The sequence below is a fragment of the Ruditapes philippinarum genome, unplaced genomic scaffold, assembly GCF_026571515.1.
Source record: "Ruditapes philippinarum isolate M1 unplaced genomic scaffold, ASM2657151v2 ctg211_1_1_1_1, whole genome shotgun sequence".
Taxonomy (NCBI): Eukaryota; Metazoa; Mollusca; class Bivalvia; order Venerida; family Veneridae; genus Ruditapes; species Ruditapes philippinarum.
In genome coordinates, this window is record NW_026852000.1 from 194,020 (window position 1) to 211,711 (window position 17,692).

Consider the following 17,692-nt stretch of genomic DNA (forward strand, 5'->3'; position numbering starts at 1 on the left):
CTATGGCATCTTTTGACAAGGAAGCTTGCGAGAGACAATGCCTCTATAATACACTGCTCATTGTTTTGCATTGTAATACATAATAGCTTGTATGATTTAATAGCGTCTTTATTACTGAGTATGTGAAAGTTCAGAAATTCCAACCCGAGTGAATCATTCTCACAAAAGTGATCGTAAAATGCATTTGCTTATATTTGCATGAAGTTATTTGGCTTTTTGTTGTATCATAAAGTTAAATTATAAAGGAAATATCTCAATGTAGCTCTTTAAGATAAACAAAACTTTAATGGTAATGAAATGTTTTAATGATAATAATGTGGTGTAAACATGTAGAAATAATACTGTTAGAGACTCGGGTATCTGTAATTCAGTATGAAATATAGAAGTAGTAGTTTCATATAAACTGTAGGAGTGATACTTTAAGACAGTATTATATTCCTGTATAAAATGTAGAAGTTATACTGGTAAATAGTGTGATATCTCTGATTCAGCATAAAATGTAGAAATTATACTGGTAAACAGTGTGATAACTCTAATTCAATATAAAATGTAGAAGTTTTAATGGTAAACAGTGGGATGTCTCTGATTCAGCGTAAAATGTAGAAGTTATACTGGTAAACAGTGGGATGTCTTTGATTCAGCATAAAATGTAGAAGTTATACTGGTAAACAGTGGGATGTCTCTGATTCAGTATAAAATGTAGAAGTTATACTAATAAAGAATGGGATGTCTCTGATTCAGTATAAAATGTAGAATTTATACTAATAAACAATGGGATGTCTCTGATTCAGCATATAATGTAGAAGTTATACTGGTAAACAGTGGGATGTCTCTGATTCAGTATAAAATGTAGAAGTTATACTGGTAAACAGTGGGATATCGTTGATTCAGTATAAAATGTAGAAGTTATACTGGTAAATAGTGGGATATCTCTGATTCAGCGTAAAATGTAGAAATTATACTGGTAAATATAGGGATGTCTCTGATTCAGTATAAAATGTAGAAATTATACTAATAAACAATGGGATGTCTCTGATTCAGTATAAAATGTAGAAATTATACTAATAAACAATGGGATGTCTCTGATTCAGTATAAAATGTAGAAATTATACTAGTAAATAAGTGGATGTCTCTGATTCAATATAAAATGTAGAAATAATACTGGTAAACAGTGTGATAACTCTAATTCAATATAAAATGTAGAAGTTTTAATGGTAAACAGTGGGATGTCTCTGATTCAGTATAAAATGTAGAAATTATACTGGTAAACTGTGGGATGTCTCTGATTCAGCGTAAAATGTAGAAGTTATACTAATAAACAATGGGATGTCTCTGATTCAGTATAAAATGTAGAAGTTATACTGGTAAACAGTGGGATGTCTCTGATTCAGCATAAAATGTAGAAGTTATACTGGTAAACAGTGGGATGTCTCTGATTCAGTATAAAATGTAGAAGTTTTACTGGTAAACAGTGGGATATTGCTGATTCAGTATAAAATGTAGAAGTTATACTAGTAAATAGGTGGATGTCTGATTCAGTATAAAATGTAGAAGTTATATTGGTAAACAGTGGGATATCTCTGATTCAGTATAAAATGTAGAAGTTGTACTAGTAAACATAGGGATGTCTCTGATTCAGTATAAAATGTAGAAGAAGTAGTTTCATGTAAACTGTAGGAGTGATACTTTAAGACAGTATCATATTCCTGTATAAAATGAAGAAGTTATACTGGTAAATAGTGTGATATCTCTGATTCAGTATAAAATGTAGATGTGTGGGATGTTAGAAGTTTAAGGTCAGACAGTGTGATATCTCTAATTTAATATAAAATTTATAAGTATACGGTCAGACAGTGTGATAACTCTAATTTAATATAAAATTTATAAGTATAAGGTCAGACAGTGTGATATCTCTAATTTAATATAAAATTTATAAGTATAAGGTCAGACAGTGTGATAACTCTAATTTAATATAAAATTTATAAGTATAAGGTCAGACAGTGTGATATCTCTAATTTAATATAAAATTTAGAAGTTTAAGGTCAGACAGTGTGATATCTCTAATTTAATATAAAATTTATAAGTATAAGGTCAGACAGTGTGATATCTCTAATTTAATATAAATTTATAAGTATAAAGGTCAGACAGTGTGATAACTCTAATTTAATATAAAATTTAGAAGTTTAAGGTCAGACAGTGTGATATCTCTAATTTAATATAAAATTTATTAAGTATAAGGTCAGACAGTGTGATATCTCTAATTTAATATAAAATTTATAAGTATAAGGTCAGACAGTGTGATAACTCTAATTTAATATAAAATTTATAAGTATAAGGTCAGACAGTGTGATATCTCTAATTTAATATAAAATTTATAAGTATAAGGTCAGACAGTGTGATATCTCTAATTTAATATAAAATTTATAAGTATAAGGTCAGACAGTGTGATAACTCTAATTTAATATAAAATTTATAAGTATAAGGTCAGACAGTGTGATATCTCTAATTTAATATAAAATTTATAAGTATAAGGTCAGACAGTGTGATAACTCTCATTCTGTATAAAATGTAGAAGTTATTCTGTTAGACAGAATGATATCTGTGATTCAGTATATAATGTATAAGCATTAATGGTAGACAGTATGATAATTCTGATTCAGTAGTTTGATCTCAGATTCAGTACAGCAGGTGAACAAACAGATGTATTCAACAGATGTAGACAGTTAAAATATTGCATATACTCTGTCTTACTGGATATAGCTATTGGCTAGGTGACAACTCTAGGAAATTTCTTACAACTGTTTACATAATTTGCAGACTTTCATGGTGTAAAATTGTTCTTACATGTCTTTTATTCTATCAGTTTTCTTGACAGTTTAGGTGATGCATCCATCAGAGCATAGTATAACATTAACAAAACATTGTGACCAAATGTCAGTTCTCATTTTATTTTCATTTCTTTTCTGAGTGCCTGATGTGTGCTGTCCATCATTTATGTATGCTTAAAACATTGTTTGACTGCTTAACAGCAGTGTCCTTCTTGACTGATTTGAACCAAACTAAACTGCACAGCTCTATTATTTCCTTCATTGAATGGACGAGGGGGTTTCATTTAAAGTTACTATCATACATACAGTGGTTTGACCTTTTTTTTAAGAAAAAATGTCATGGAAAGATAAAATTTCACTTAATAATTATATGAAACAATAATCATAGTTATTGTATTTCTTACTACCAAATTTTACTATTATCATGCTTTGATTTTAAACTGTTAAACAAAATTAATACAATAATATATTGTGTGTGGGTTGTGAGGAAGCTATCCATGCAGCTAGCTTACAGAACGTTGGTGGTTCTACTCAGGTGCCTGATCGTGCCTGAAATAATGCACGGAAGGGCATCTGAGGTCTTCATCCACCAGTAAAGCTGGAACGTCGCCATATGACCTATAATGTGTCGGTGTGACGTAAAACCCAATTAGAAAAAAACAAATGTGTGTGGATTAGTAGCTTTAAAGTAGCATGCCTCAAGACTTGTGCTAATTTTCATGAACATTTTTAAATTACATGTTTATTAAAAAGTAAAATATTGTTAAGTGAACAAAGAAAATAATTTTTACACATTGCAGACGGCATTAACAACCAGTCTAAATAATATTACCTAAAAGATGTCAAAATATGCAAAAATTAGCCCTTACTGTGTTAGTAACGTAGTACAAATATGCATCAATACTGCATTATTGGTACTTAATCACACATAACATGGAAATTATTACTTTTATCATTAATCATTTAATTTTCTTAAAAGCTCAGTACATTTTTCTCAAGATTGACTTTCTTGAAATATTTTGACCCATCAGAAGGCATGCATCTGTAACTCATGGTGTGTCCTTGATTAACTAATGGACATTTAATTATACTCCATAGTGTAAATTGAGTAAGAGATTGTGTTGGTCAGTGTGACTATATGCAGGTCACATGTCATTTGATTGTCATTTTAGTGATAGATTATGTTGTGAAGTATGACTCACGGTCAATATTGATGATACATGTTAATTGACAGTGATTCATTCCACTTGTAAGATATTTCACTTCATAATTGTCCTATCATTACAGTGAAACTTGTGTAAAATGTCCATTGTACTGTTATATAAGTTGCATATGATTCATGGTAGAGGAACTACAGACAATTCCTGGTTATGGTAATACTATGCTCATCTTTGAGTGAAATATTTTAATCACAGAAATTTATTGAAATCTATGAAATTCTTACTTAACAAGTCTTATTTGATTAAAAGAAAAAATAAGCTATATTTGGGAAGCTATTACTTGACAATTAAAAAAGAACTGTTTGCAATGTGTAAAAAAAATTGCCAGTTTTTTTTTGAATGACCCTATTATATTCATATTGTGACCTGACCTGTTGTGTGTAGAATTTTAAACATGGCCATCTTCTTTGTGTGAAGTCTAAACATGTTATACATGTATAGTAACAAAGAGCCTGTGTAGCATTTTTCAGTATTTTTCAAACATCAAACTTAAGCATTGTATATCTTTAACCTAAAGATATTTAATAATGGATTTGTCCTTCTTTGACTTTTGAATTACAGTCCCTTGGAATTTTTAGGGATTACTAAAAGATTACTAAAATTGAGCCTGGCCTCACTGTAAAGGGTCTAGTCAAGCTACACTAAGTCACAGGCTGGCCTGGCTCTATACTTGTGGCAATGTCTTATGGTTGTTACGTTTCAGACCGGTCTGTCCAGAATTTGACTTGAAATATATAACCCATGATTTGGTATAACAGAGATTTAAAATCTATAAGAATTATTAAAACATTATGATGTGTAGTACTGTACTCTCATATACATGATTATTAAAATACCAGTGAAATATTGTGTATTTTCTTAGAAGGATTATAATATGTATGTCAATTGTTACAGTTTCAAGTACTCTTTGGATTGTCTTTCACAAGTTTAATTGATACATGTATTTATATCACTTAAAGGTCACATTACAAAATTAATTGTTACAAACTTATGCTGTGCTTATAATATTTGTCATTCACACAGTTTTTATATTGTTTCAAAATGCATGAAAAGTGCCATTTTGTTAGCTGACGTAACAGTCAACAGCTTTTTAATTGGAATGATGTTTTTGAAAAGTAAAATGAATCTTTCACTAGGCCGAATGATACCTGGCTTTCATATGGTCAGATTTTCAAAACTCACTGGCACTTCCTAGTTACATATGTATGTAGGGGAAAAAGAATGGATGAATTTCTTAGGACTGATTACATATTTTTTTACTAAAGCTTCTTTATTTACCATTTAGTTACCAAGAATTACTAAGTATCACCAGTAGCTGCAATTAATTATTTGTGTGATATTTAAATGATTATAGCATAGTTCATTGAATGTAAATTTTACAAAAATGCACTTTTCATATGTTGTTAACAATTTTCTTTAAAACTACCCATATGTTGTTAACAATTTTCTTTAAAACTACCCATATGTTGTTAACAATTTTCTTTAAAACTACCCATATGTTGTTAACAATTTTCTTTAAAACTACCCATATGTTGTTGACAATTTTCTTTAAAACTACCCAAATGTTGTTAACAATTTTCTTTAAAACTACCCAAATGTTGTTAACAATTTTCTTTAAAACTACCCAAATGTTGTTAACAATTTTCTTTAAAACTACCCATATGTTGTTAACAATTTTCTTTAAAACTACCCAAATGTTGTTAACAATTTTCTTTAAAACTACCCAAATGTTGTTAACAATTTTCTTTAAAACTACCCAAATGTTGTTAACAATTTTCTTTAAAACTACCATAATGTTGTTAACAATTTTCTTTAAAACTACCCAAATGTTGTTAACAATTTTCTTTAAAACTATTGTATATGTTCAAGGAGATATGTAGGATTCATTGTAAAAAAAAACATCATCATGAGATGCTATTTCAAAATAGTAATAAGGCCAAACAATCAGTGTCTTTCTTAAGTTTTGTTCCATTGTTTCATGTCCTCTTCCTGTTTTTTCACACAAAGGAAAAAATAGTAAAAGAAATATTGTAATTTGTAATAAGAATGAGAAATAGTTACAAAAAAAAATCAGTGGAAGTTCTTTGTTCAGCAGTTATATTATTAACTTAAAACCTATTGAATTTGTGTAATGGATCTGCCCAGCTTTTGAATTTGGAACAGTTCATTCAAAGTTTAAGGGATGTCAGTATCAAAATACAAAAGAATGAACAACGTACAGTATAGAACCTGGTCAGACTGCATGGATATGCTGGCAAGTCTGGATCTATATTGGTGGTAAAGGCTGATCAATTTTGGTTCTAGCTGTCAGTCTTGGTTCCAGCAGTAAAAACGTTAATTAGGCCGTGCCATGACAAAATCAACATAGTGTGTCTGCGACCAGCATGGATCCAGACCAGCCTGCGTATCCGCGCAGTCTGATCAGGATCCATGCTGTTTGCTTACAAACCCTATAACAAATAGAGAAACTGATAGCGAACAGTATGGATCCTGATCAGTCACTGCGCGGAGGCGCAGGCTGTTCTGGATCCATGCTGGTCGCAAACCCGCTATGTTGGTTTTGTCGTGACGTGGTTCAATTATTAAGGAAGTAAAGGTAACGACAGGGAAGTATGTATATATTTAGGCGTGACATCTACATTTACTAATTATAGGAGTATAACATATATGGGAGGTTTTTGATTGTTTATACATCTAGGGAAGAATGAGTAGGAGGTCAAGAATTCCTACCATGTTAAGTTGTATTTCTATAATTATGGTTTCTTTTCTATTTGTGTATAAAAGTATTTACTAAATGAATTAAGTGTAACTGTAGTAGTATATGTAACAAGCTGACTACTGTTTTATAGTAGTGTTTTCTCATGGTTTTAAATTTCCCACAATTAAACAATGGATGTTGTACAATATATGTTATATATTTCACTTGCTGAATGATATTTTCATTATTGGTTTATGTGTTGCTATTTTGATTATATTAAAAGGCTATGGATTATAGAAATGTGATGGAAATAAATATTTTACCACCAAAAGAGGTTGTGTATTCATTTGACTTTCTCTCTCAGATTGCTATTATTTGTTATGTCTAGGTTTGGCAAGTTATTTAAAGTATCATAATAATAACTTATCTTACAGACATGTGAAGATCCCAGGTTTCAGACTTATTAATTTTGAATTCATAAATTTTATTAGAGATTGCATTGTTAATGATACAGTTTCATGTAAAGAAAAAAGGAAAGAGTATTCAAATACATGATTGAAATCAAATTTGACTTATCCATGAGACAGGTGAAACAACATTAGCTTGCACAATACCTATTTTTATACTGCTTTGATGTCTTCTGTAGAGAAAAAGGAGGAAATGTTTAATTAAGTTCATTCTCCAAGGGAAAAATTTCAGATTTGAGAATGTTGGTGGGCAGCTTGGTGTAAACAGTTCCTTCTTGTACAACTTCTTCTTGTATATTTCTCAAGGGCTTTTTTAACCAAATATTCACAGGTCTTTTGGACTGTCAACATATTTGTTTGATCAGTTTTTGACAGAGTTACCCTTAGTTGTTGTTGTTGTTGCTCATATGTAGTTAATAGAGGAAAATTTTAATGTTTACAAGAGGTACAAGTTAATAAGTGGTTTATGTGAACTGTATATTTTCAAGTGGTCTATGTTATTAACTATAGGCCTATGTTGTTAACAAGTGGTCTATGTTGTAAATAGTGTCTTATGTTGTTAACAAGGGGCCTAAATTGTTAACAAGTGGCCAATGTTGTAAACAAGTGGCCTACATTGTTAACAAGTGACTTATGTTGTTAACAAGTGGCCTACATTGTTAACAGGTGACCATGTGTTGTAAACACATGGCCTACATTGTTAACAATGGCCTATGTTGTTTATAAGTGGCCTACATTGTCAACAAGTGGCCTACATTGTCAACAGTGGCCTCTGTTGTTTATAAGCAGTCTATGTTGTTAACAAGTGGCCTAATAGTATATTGTTTATAAGCTGCCAATGCTGTTAACATTAGTTGCCAATGTTGTTAACATGAGTGGCCTATAATGTTGCTAACAAGTGTTAAACATTGTTCACAAGTAATGTATGTTGTTTTACAAGTTGTCTGGTGTTTTTGCATCTTGTCAATGATTGTTTACAAGTGGTCTATTTAACAAGTCAAAAGTGCCATTCTATGTTTCAAGATTAATTTCTAAAGGTTTACAGCTATAGCACGCAAAACGTTTTAAGAAAAATTAACAATACAAACACATTGTTTTCACATTCCATGTCAAAAGGGTTTTACCAAGAAAATGTTTCTGTTTCTTAAATATTCCCATGAATTATACAAGATAACAAACATATACCTTCCCTAATATTCAATACTATTTTTAGCAGGTTAGCGTGTACCAGCTTCATTAAAAATTAAAAAGAAAATCTTCAATTTTGATGCTTAAGTAGAATTTTTTTCTAGATACAAACAAATAGTCCACTGAATGCAGCTCAATATCTTTATAGGCTTTAAGGCATTCCATCTTTCCTTACCTTATTTATGTCTATTCTAATGGAACTTAGGAACTAGGAATAAAGAAACCCTTACATGTGTAATGGAATTGCCAAGTTTTCAATTTAGAACAGTCCATTCAAAGTGTAAGGGATTTCAATATGAAAAAACAAAACTTGAGCTACCAACCAGTATAGAGCCTGGTCAGACAGCACAGAGGTACAAGCTGACTTGGTACCATATTGGTGGTAAATGTTTATACAGTCTCAATACAGTTCCAGTGTTTATACATTTTTATGGTTCAAGCAAGTTATTGGTTTATATAAATATGCATTGTTATGTAAATGTGATACATTTTAAGGGAATATTAATTGACTTCCTCTTGAGCTGCTCAGACACATTTACACCTTGTAACAGATCAGTCCTAATGTAACGAGAATATAATTTCCTCAACATTCGATCTCTCGTGAATGGGAATATAATTTCCTCGGCATTTATTTCTAGTCTGTTTCTTGCATTTCTTAGAAAGATGTTACATTTGTAATTTATTTTCCAGGTTATCTGCATTAAAGTATATATGTAGTTTATGTAATCATCATTCAATTTATTCAGCATCACTGATTGTCTGCCAATTCCAGAATATGTAAAAGCTTACGTTATTCCACGCAAGACAGTCCTACAAAATACTTGCGCTTCACTCCTGCTTGGTATTTATCATGTAATTCGCCAGTGCCGTTTCGTTGAAATCGGTAGCATGGTGCACTTGAGAACTAAAATAGCAACAGTTATGTCAGATATAGAAACTGGTATTTGTTAAACATCTGCCTCGGCTGAGAGTATCATCATAATAATAAAAAAAGTAGAACATTACGATGGCATTATGTTATGTAAAACTTAAAATATGCGATGCTTATATTGTCAGGTAACAACATGTCTCAAGTGATTTTAACTCCTTTACAAGAGCTTTTAGCAATTTTGAAAAAAAAGTTTTATTGTATGCATTTATTTTTATGTATGGATTATGAAAGTATTGATGTTGTGTCTGGCAGATCAGGTGTACTGAACGTGATGGAGTTTCTAATTTACTTATTATCATTTAGACATTTACCCAGTACTTAGGCTTTGCCACCAGTATAGAGCCAGGCCAGCCTAAACATCCATGAAGTCTGTGTTTGCTGAGTACTTTAAATGTTCATTTGTATATCATTGATAATGGGATAGGCAGCTCCAAAAATGGAAGCTTGAAAAGTCCATTAAAGAAATTCAGAAAATGAATATATTTTACAAGAGTTGTTAATGTATAATCTTCAAGTTTGAAAGATGAAGGGGTCATTGTTCTCAAATTTGATAAAAAAAAATTTCGATGTCAATAATGGTAAAGACTTTGATAATGCAGTTGCCATTCTTTATAGTTCTAATGTTGGTAGTCAATGAAAGACTGTTGTTTATGGTTGAATGAGTGACCCTTATACTAATTGAATATTAATCACTTTTTGCACAATTATTAGAGGACATATTGATTGATGATCTTACAGTTCTTAGGGTGAATAGGTCAAAGGTCATGGTTACGATGACCATGCTTCTGAAAATAGATTTCGCTTTAATACATGTGCAATAGTTCTTTCCTACAACTCCTTTGGGTGGAAGCAAAAATTGATGGTATGCATTGTATATATTACAGGACCTACAGAAGTTACGGACAGAAGTTGACAGTGTGTATCGTTCCCTACGTTATATAAAAGCTGTGATAGATCAAGAGAAGCTACAAATAGTTCCAAACACGGCAACAGTTGTCCTGGATACCGTGAATGATGTCTTCCTTATACTCAACAGCTTCTTTATGACTCAAGACAGGTAGAAACATAACTGTAACACACTTTTCTGTGAAATAATGCCAGCTGTAATACTACATCATGTTATCTGTCACTTTAGATCTCCACACTGTAGATACAGGTTGACAAACTTTAACATCTGTTACATGTTTTACTATGTCAATGTGTTAACATTATTTAAGAATGTCATACAGTCAATAAGACTCAGTATGTTAACAATAGTTAAAAGGGTCAGTTAATATGATAACATTAGTAAAGAGAGTCTCTCAGTATGTTAACATAAGGTACAAGTCACACTCAGTATGTTAACATGAGTAAATTTACAGTATCAAATCAATATGTTGACATATGCTGAGAATGTCATAGTTATTATCATAATGATTATGTTAAAATTAGGTAAGAGTGCCAGTAAATATGTTGACATCATTAAGAGAGTTAAGATTTGTAAACACTGTTACAAATATGTTAACATTTGTTTGGAAATGTTACAGACAATATGTTAACATTTGTGTAGAATGTTACAGGCAATATGTTAACATTTGTGTAGAATGTTACAGGCAATATGTTAACATTTGTGTAGAATGTTACAGGCAATATGTTAACATTTGTGTAGAATGTTACAGGCAATATGTTAACATTTGTGTAGAATGTTACAGGCAATATGTTAATATTTGTGTAGAATGTTACAGGTTATATGTAGAGTGTTACAGACAATATATTAACATTTGTGTGGTGTCATAGGGAACATATTAACATGTGCGAACAGGCAATATTGTAATATTTGTGTAGTTTAACAGGGAACATGTTAACATTTGTGTTTAGTGTTACAGACTCTATGTTAACATACAGAATAATTCTATAATTACAGCTCATCATTGACATCTCGACATAATAAAGTATGTCAGAGTTTAGCACATTTTATAAAGTGGGCAGATGATCTTCTGCTACATGGTCATAAAAGCATGATCAACAAAGACAATGCTCATCAGCTGATTACTTCACTTACAGATGGCATGGAGGTATGGCTTACTATTTCTTTACATAATTAAAGGTGAATAGGTCAATTAAAGTACTGTATATCAGATTAATTTGATGCATGGCATATTTGTTAATTTGGCAGTAACCTAATTTTTAACCAGGTTTTCTAAAAGGAAAAAACTGGTTATTAGATTGAGGTATGTCGGCGGGCGGGCGGATGGGCGGGCGGGCGTAAACAATTTCTTCTGTGCGCAACTCCTCCTACATTTTTCAACGGATTTTGACCAAACTTTCACAGAAGCTTTGTCATCAAGTGACCTGGCGCATATTGTCGGGGTTTTGTGATTGGATAATATTTGACCTAATTATGGCCCTTTGTTTTTTTTTCCTTATATAGAATATATAGTGAATAATTTCTTCTGTACCCAACTGTTCCTACATTTCTCAATGGATTTTGACAAAACTTTCACAGAGGCTTTGTCATCAAATGCCCTGGCGCATATTGTCAGGGTTTTGTGATTGGATAATATTTGACCTAATTATGGCCCTTTGTTTTTTTTCCCAGTATAGGATATATAGTGAACAATTTTCTGTGCGCAACTCCTCCTTCATTTCTCAACGGAATTTGACCAAACTTTCACAGAGGCTTTGTCATCAAGTGCCTTAGGGCATATTGTCAGGGTTTTGTGATTGTATAATATTTGACCTAATTATGGCCCTTTGTTTTTTTTCCTTATACAGATTATATAGTGAACAATTTTTACCATGCACATTTTCTCCTACATTTCTCAACAGATTTTGACCAAACTTTCACAGAAGCTTTGTTATCAAATGCCCTGGCGCACATTATTGGGGTTTTGTGATTGGATAATATTTGACCTAATTATGGCCCTTTGTTTTTTTTCCTTTTACAGATCATATAGTGAACAATTTTTATCATGCGCAACTTCTCCTACATTTTGCAACAGATTTTGACCAAACTTTCACAGAGGCTTTGTCATCAAGTGCCCTGGCGCACATTAATGGGGTTTTGTGATTGGATAATATTTGACCTAATTATGGCCCTTTGTTATTTTTCCTTATACAGAATATATAGTGAAAAAAATTTTCTGTGCTGAACTCCTACATTTCTCAACGGATTTTGTTCAAACTTTCACAGTAGCTTTGTCATCCAGTGCCCTGCCGCCTATTGTCGGGGTTTTGTGATTGAATAATTTTTTATTTAATTATGGCCCTTTGTTTTTTTAGCTCACCTGTTACAAAGTGACAGGGTGAGCTTTTGTGATCGCTTTTCGTCCGGCGTCCGTCCGTCGTCCGTCCGTCCGTCCGTAAACTTTTACTTTAAATGACATCTCCTCATAAACCACTAAGCCAATTTCATCCAAACTTCACAGGAATGTTCCTTTGGTGGTCACCTTTAAAAATTGTTCAAAGAATTTAATTCCATGCAGAACTCTGGTTGCCATGGCAACCGAAAGAAAAAACTTTAAATATCTTCTTTTGAAAAACCGTAAGAGCTAGAGCTTAGATATTTGGCACGAAACATCTTCTAGTGAGTGTCTACCAAGTTTGTTCAAATAAAATCCCTTGGGTCAAAATTGGCCCCGCCCCGGAGGGTCATTGATTTTCCTTATATACATATAGTAAAAACTTAAAAAATCTTCTTTTAAAGAACCCAAAGAGCTATGGCTAAGATATTTAGCATCAAACATGTTCTAATAGGTGTCTACCAAGTTTGTTCAAATAAAAGCCCTGGGGTCTAAATTGGCCCCGCCCTGGGGGGTCATTGATTTTCCCAATATGCATAAAGTAAAAACTTAAAAAATCTTCTTTTAAAGAACCAAAAGAGTTAAAGCTAAGATATTTAGCATGAAACATGTTCTAATAAGTGTCTACCAAGTTTGTTCAAATAAAAGCCCTTGGGTCAAAATTGGCCCCGCCCCGGGGGGTCATTGATTTTCCCCTATATACATATAGTAAAAACGTAAAAAATCTTCTTTTAAAAAACCATAAGAGCTAGAGCTTAGATATTTGGCATGAATCATCTTCTAGTGAGTGTCTACCAAGTTTGTTCAAATAAAAGCCCTGGGGTCAAAATTGGCCCCGCCCTGGGGGGTCATTGATTTTCCCAATATACATATAGTAAAAACTTAAAAAATCTTCTTTTAAGAACCAAAAGAGCTACAGCTAAGATATTTAGCATGAAACATTTTCTAATGGGTGTCTACCAAGTTTGTTCAAATAAAAGCCCTGGGGTTAAAATTGGCCCGCCCCGGGGGTCATTGATTTTCCCTATATGCATATAGTAAAAACTTAAAAAATCTTCTTTTAAAGAACCAAAAGAGCTAGAGCTAAAGATTTTTAGCATGAAACATGTTCTAATAAGTGTCTACCAAGTCTGTTCAAATAAAAGCCCTGGGGTCAAAATTGGCCCCGCCCCGGGGGGTCATTGATTTTCCCTATATGCATATAGTAAAAACTTAAGAAATCTTCTTTTAAAGAACCAAAAGAGCTAGAGCTAAGAAATTTAGCATGAAACATGTTCTAATGGGTGTCTACCAAGTTTGTTCAAATAAAAGCCCTGGGGTCAAAATTGGCCCCGCCCCGGGGGATCATTGATTTTCCCTATATGCATATAGTAAAAACTTAAAAAATCTTCTTTTAAAGAACTCAAAGAGCTATGGCTAAGATATTGAGCATCAAACATGTTCTAATAGGTGTCTACCAAGTTTGTTCAAATAAAAACCCTGGGGTCAAAATTGGCACCGCCCCGGGGGTCATTGATTTTCCTTATATGTGTATAGCCAAAACTTAAAAAATCTTCTTTGAAAAAACCCAAATAACTAGAGTTAAGATATTAAGCATGAAACATCTTTTAGTGAGTGTCTACAAAGTTTGTTCAAATAAAAGACCTGGGGTCAAAATTGGCCCCGCCCGGGGGGTCATTGATTTTCTTTATATGTGTATAGCAAAAACTTAAAAATCTTCTTTGAAAAAACCCAAATAGCTAGAGTTTAGATATTAAGCATGAGACATCTTCTAGTAAGTGTCTACAAAGTTTGTTCAAATAAAAGCCCTGGGGTCAAAACTGGTCCGGCCCCAGGGGTGTCATTGTTTTTAACTATATGTGTATAAATCTTCTTTCAAAAAGCCAATGAGCTAGAGCTTAGATGTTTAGCATGAAACATCTTCTTATGGGTGTCTACCGAGTTTGTGCAAATAAAAGCCCTTGGGTTAAATTGGCCCTGCAACGTTGGGGGTGGGTTGGGGTTTGGGGGCCTATATACAGGTGAGCGACCTCAGGGCCATCATGGCCCTCTTGTTTCCTTATACAGAATTATGAGAATATAATTATATATAGTGAACACTTCCTCTGTGGCAATTCCTCCTACATTATTCATGTTTTACATTGCACATAGTTACATTGTTTGTTGCTTGTATTTGTATTTCAAATACAACATATTTATCTACAATGGTGATAATTTTTGAAAACCTGGTTTCATGGCATTGCCATGTTTCTTGTTCTTTATGTCCGCATTTTTCTTTTCTTCTAATATTCTCAGTGACACTGAAGATGTAAACTGAGTAATTTACAAGTAATCAGTTTTCCTTTCAGTTACATGTAAATAGGTATATCCTTGATATTTCACACCTTATTGTCTCGTAATCTTGAAAATTGGTAAGTTATAACAAGAATATTGGTATATAGTAAAATGAAAATAGGTATGTTATAACATGAATATTTGTGTATAGTAGCATGAGTACTGGTGTATTATAACATGAATATTGGTATGTAATTACATGAATATTGGTATATTAAAACATGAATATTTGTATATAATTACATGAATATTGGTATATAATTACATGAATATTGGTATATAATTACATGAATATTGGTATATAATTACATGAATATTGGTATATAATTACATGAATTTTGGTATATAATTACATAAATTTTGGTATATAATTACATTAATATTGGTAATATATAATTACATAAATTTTGGTATATTAAATTACATGAATATTGGTATATAATATAATAAGTAACATGAATTTTGGTATATAATAACATGAATATTGGTATTTCAGGAGTTGTACCAGATATGTCTAGATAAGTGGGAGGACAGACGTAATCACACCTCACCCCAAAAATCCCCTGCTCCAAGGTCACCAGGTCCTAACAGTCCAAGGTAACTTACCTTCTCTTACAAAATTAATTATGTTAACACCCTATACATTGTACTAAGAGCTGTACTACTCACCCTGTGGTCCAAGTCCAGAATTTAACTTATTTAACAGAAATATAATTTTTGTGTTGCCTCTACGGAGTAGTGGCGACATATAGGGATCATTTCTCCGTCGTCTGTCCATCCGTCCGTCACAAAACTTGTCCGAACTACTCCTCATAAAGTACTGGTGGTGCAATTTCATCCAAACTTAACAGGAGCGATCAGTACCAAGTATAGTTGGGCGTATCATCAGCATTTTTCGGTTCAATTAGTTTTGTCCGATAAATGGCACTTTAATAATTAATATTTTTATATTTGTCGGGACTACTCCTGTTATACCACTAATGCAATTTTAATAAAACTTTACAGGATCGATCTGTAGCTCAAGTCCTTGCGCATATGGCAAGGGTTTTCCTGTTGAATGATTTTTTGGCCGAGTTATGGCCCTTTGATAAAAAGGTGTTTTTTTCTGTGTGTTGCCAGATACACAAAAGCTTGTCCGGACTACTCCTCATAAACTACTGGTGCAATTTCATCCAAACTTTACAGGAATGATCAGTACCAAGTATATTTGTGCATTGTTCGTCTGTCTGTCCAGCTGTCACAAAACTTGTCCCAACATGAAATTGGCCATCATGAGGCGACACATGTGATCACTGATCGCTCTTGTGTTCTTTTGCTGGCCACGGGGTTTGAGTTTTTTAGAATCATTGAATGTTAACCTCCTACTTTTTTAAATCCAAAAACCCTTTAAAAATTGGTCAAAAAGATTTTTTTTGATGATTTTTTTTGGAAAAAAATTTTTTAATATGGGTAAATTTGGGGTCAAAATTTTAGGTCACACACCCCCGGATTTTGGAAAAACCCTTTGGGTTCTTTTTTGGGTTTGAAAAAAACCCTTTAAAAAATTGGTCAAAAAAGGTTGTTTAAAGTTTTTTTCAAAGTCAATTTTGGGAATTTTTGGAAAAAAAACTGGTCATACACCCGAAATAAAATCCCTATTAAAGCCTGCATGAACGGGAAAAGGGATAAAAAGGGGCCCATGGTTGCTCTCTTTTTTTTTATTGTGCCCTTTTTGAAAAATGTTAACCCCTTTAGGGCTAAATTTGAATGTAGCATAAACATTTAGGGTACTACACAAGAATGTTTTCAAACATTTGAGCAATCTTTACTTTGAAATTAAATTTTAAATTTTACAAATGGTATTTTTATTAATAAATTTCCCAAGGTCATGTTTTTTTGAAATTTTTACAAAACCTCCCAACTTTCTTTTAAACCAGTTACCCTTCCCCTTAAGGGCTATATAAAATTGTATGTTTTTACCTAAAATTTCCCCCAATGATTTTTCGGGTTTAAATGGTCCTTAATTTTTTTTATTTTCCCAAAAAATTTAGATAAAAGTTTAAAAATGTTAATTAGTTTCCCTGAATGAAAAAAATACAAAATTTTTTCATATAAAGGGAATCAAAATTGCGCTAGCCTACTAAAAAGGTTGGTGGTTCTACATATTTGGGATCAAAGTTTGCTTTAAGACCTGGGGGGGCCCAAAATCTTACTGTCCCACATAAGCTGGAAAGTCACCATTTGACCTTTGGTGTGAATTTAAATTCAAAAATACCTGCCTGAATTTATTTTATAACCTGTAACATGATCTTTAGTTTGGTCTCTGATAAGAATGATACTTAGGTGCATGTGTGTTTACAAAACACAGGATCTCTTGATTACACAGGAGATTTAATTACTTACTTTATTTTTCAATTTGATTAATATGCATAAATTGTTTGATATGCAATGTTTGGACATATGTTGTTTTTTTTTCACTTGATATAAATGAAGCAATGTATAATTATCAGGAAAGTGTTGAAATAGTTGCATGATAATTCTGTTTAACAAAACTGTACTTTTAACCCTTGATAATAAATTTAGAAAGTTTTAATTTGTAAAGCACTTTGATATACTTTTCAGTCAAAATCAATACACATATTGCCTTCCTCTGACAAATGTATACACACTGCACTTTCCTATGACAGATTTATCATTATTGAAGTAGTGCACTGTTAGTTTTATTATATCACATGCAATTTATAATGTATCACATTATTGCACTTC

The 17,692-nt window shown here is 32.2% G+C and overlaps 1 protein-coding gene across 3 annotated transcripts in view; it reads left to right on the plus strand.

Annotated features, from left to right (window-relative positions):
- The window catches only part of LOC132745703 (rap guanine nucleotide exchange factor 1-like), a 74,583-nt gene that overhangs the window by 21,468 nt on the left and 35,423 nt on the right, over positions 1-17,692 (plus strand). For all 3 annotated transcript variants that reach the window (XM_060734670.1, XM_060734676.1, XM_060734681.1), the window contains 3 exons: positions 10,217-10,389; positions 11,236-11,386; positions 15,444-15,544. In XM_060734670.1, the coding sequence (XP_060590653.1) occupies positions 10,217-10,389; positions 11,236-11,386; positions 15,444-15,544 (425 nt within the window). The remainder of the gene's footprint in view (positions 1-10,216; positions 10,390-11,235; positions 11,387-15,443; positions 15,545-17,692) is intronic.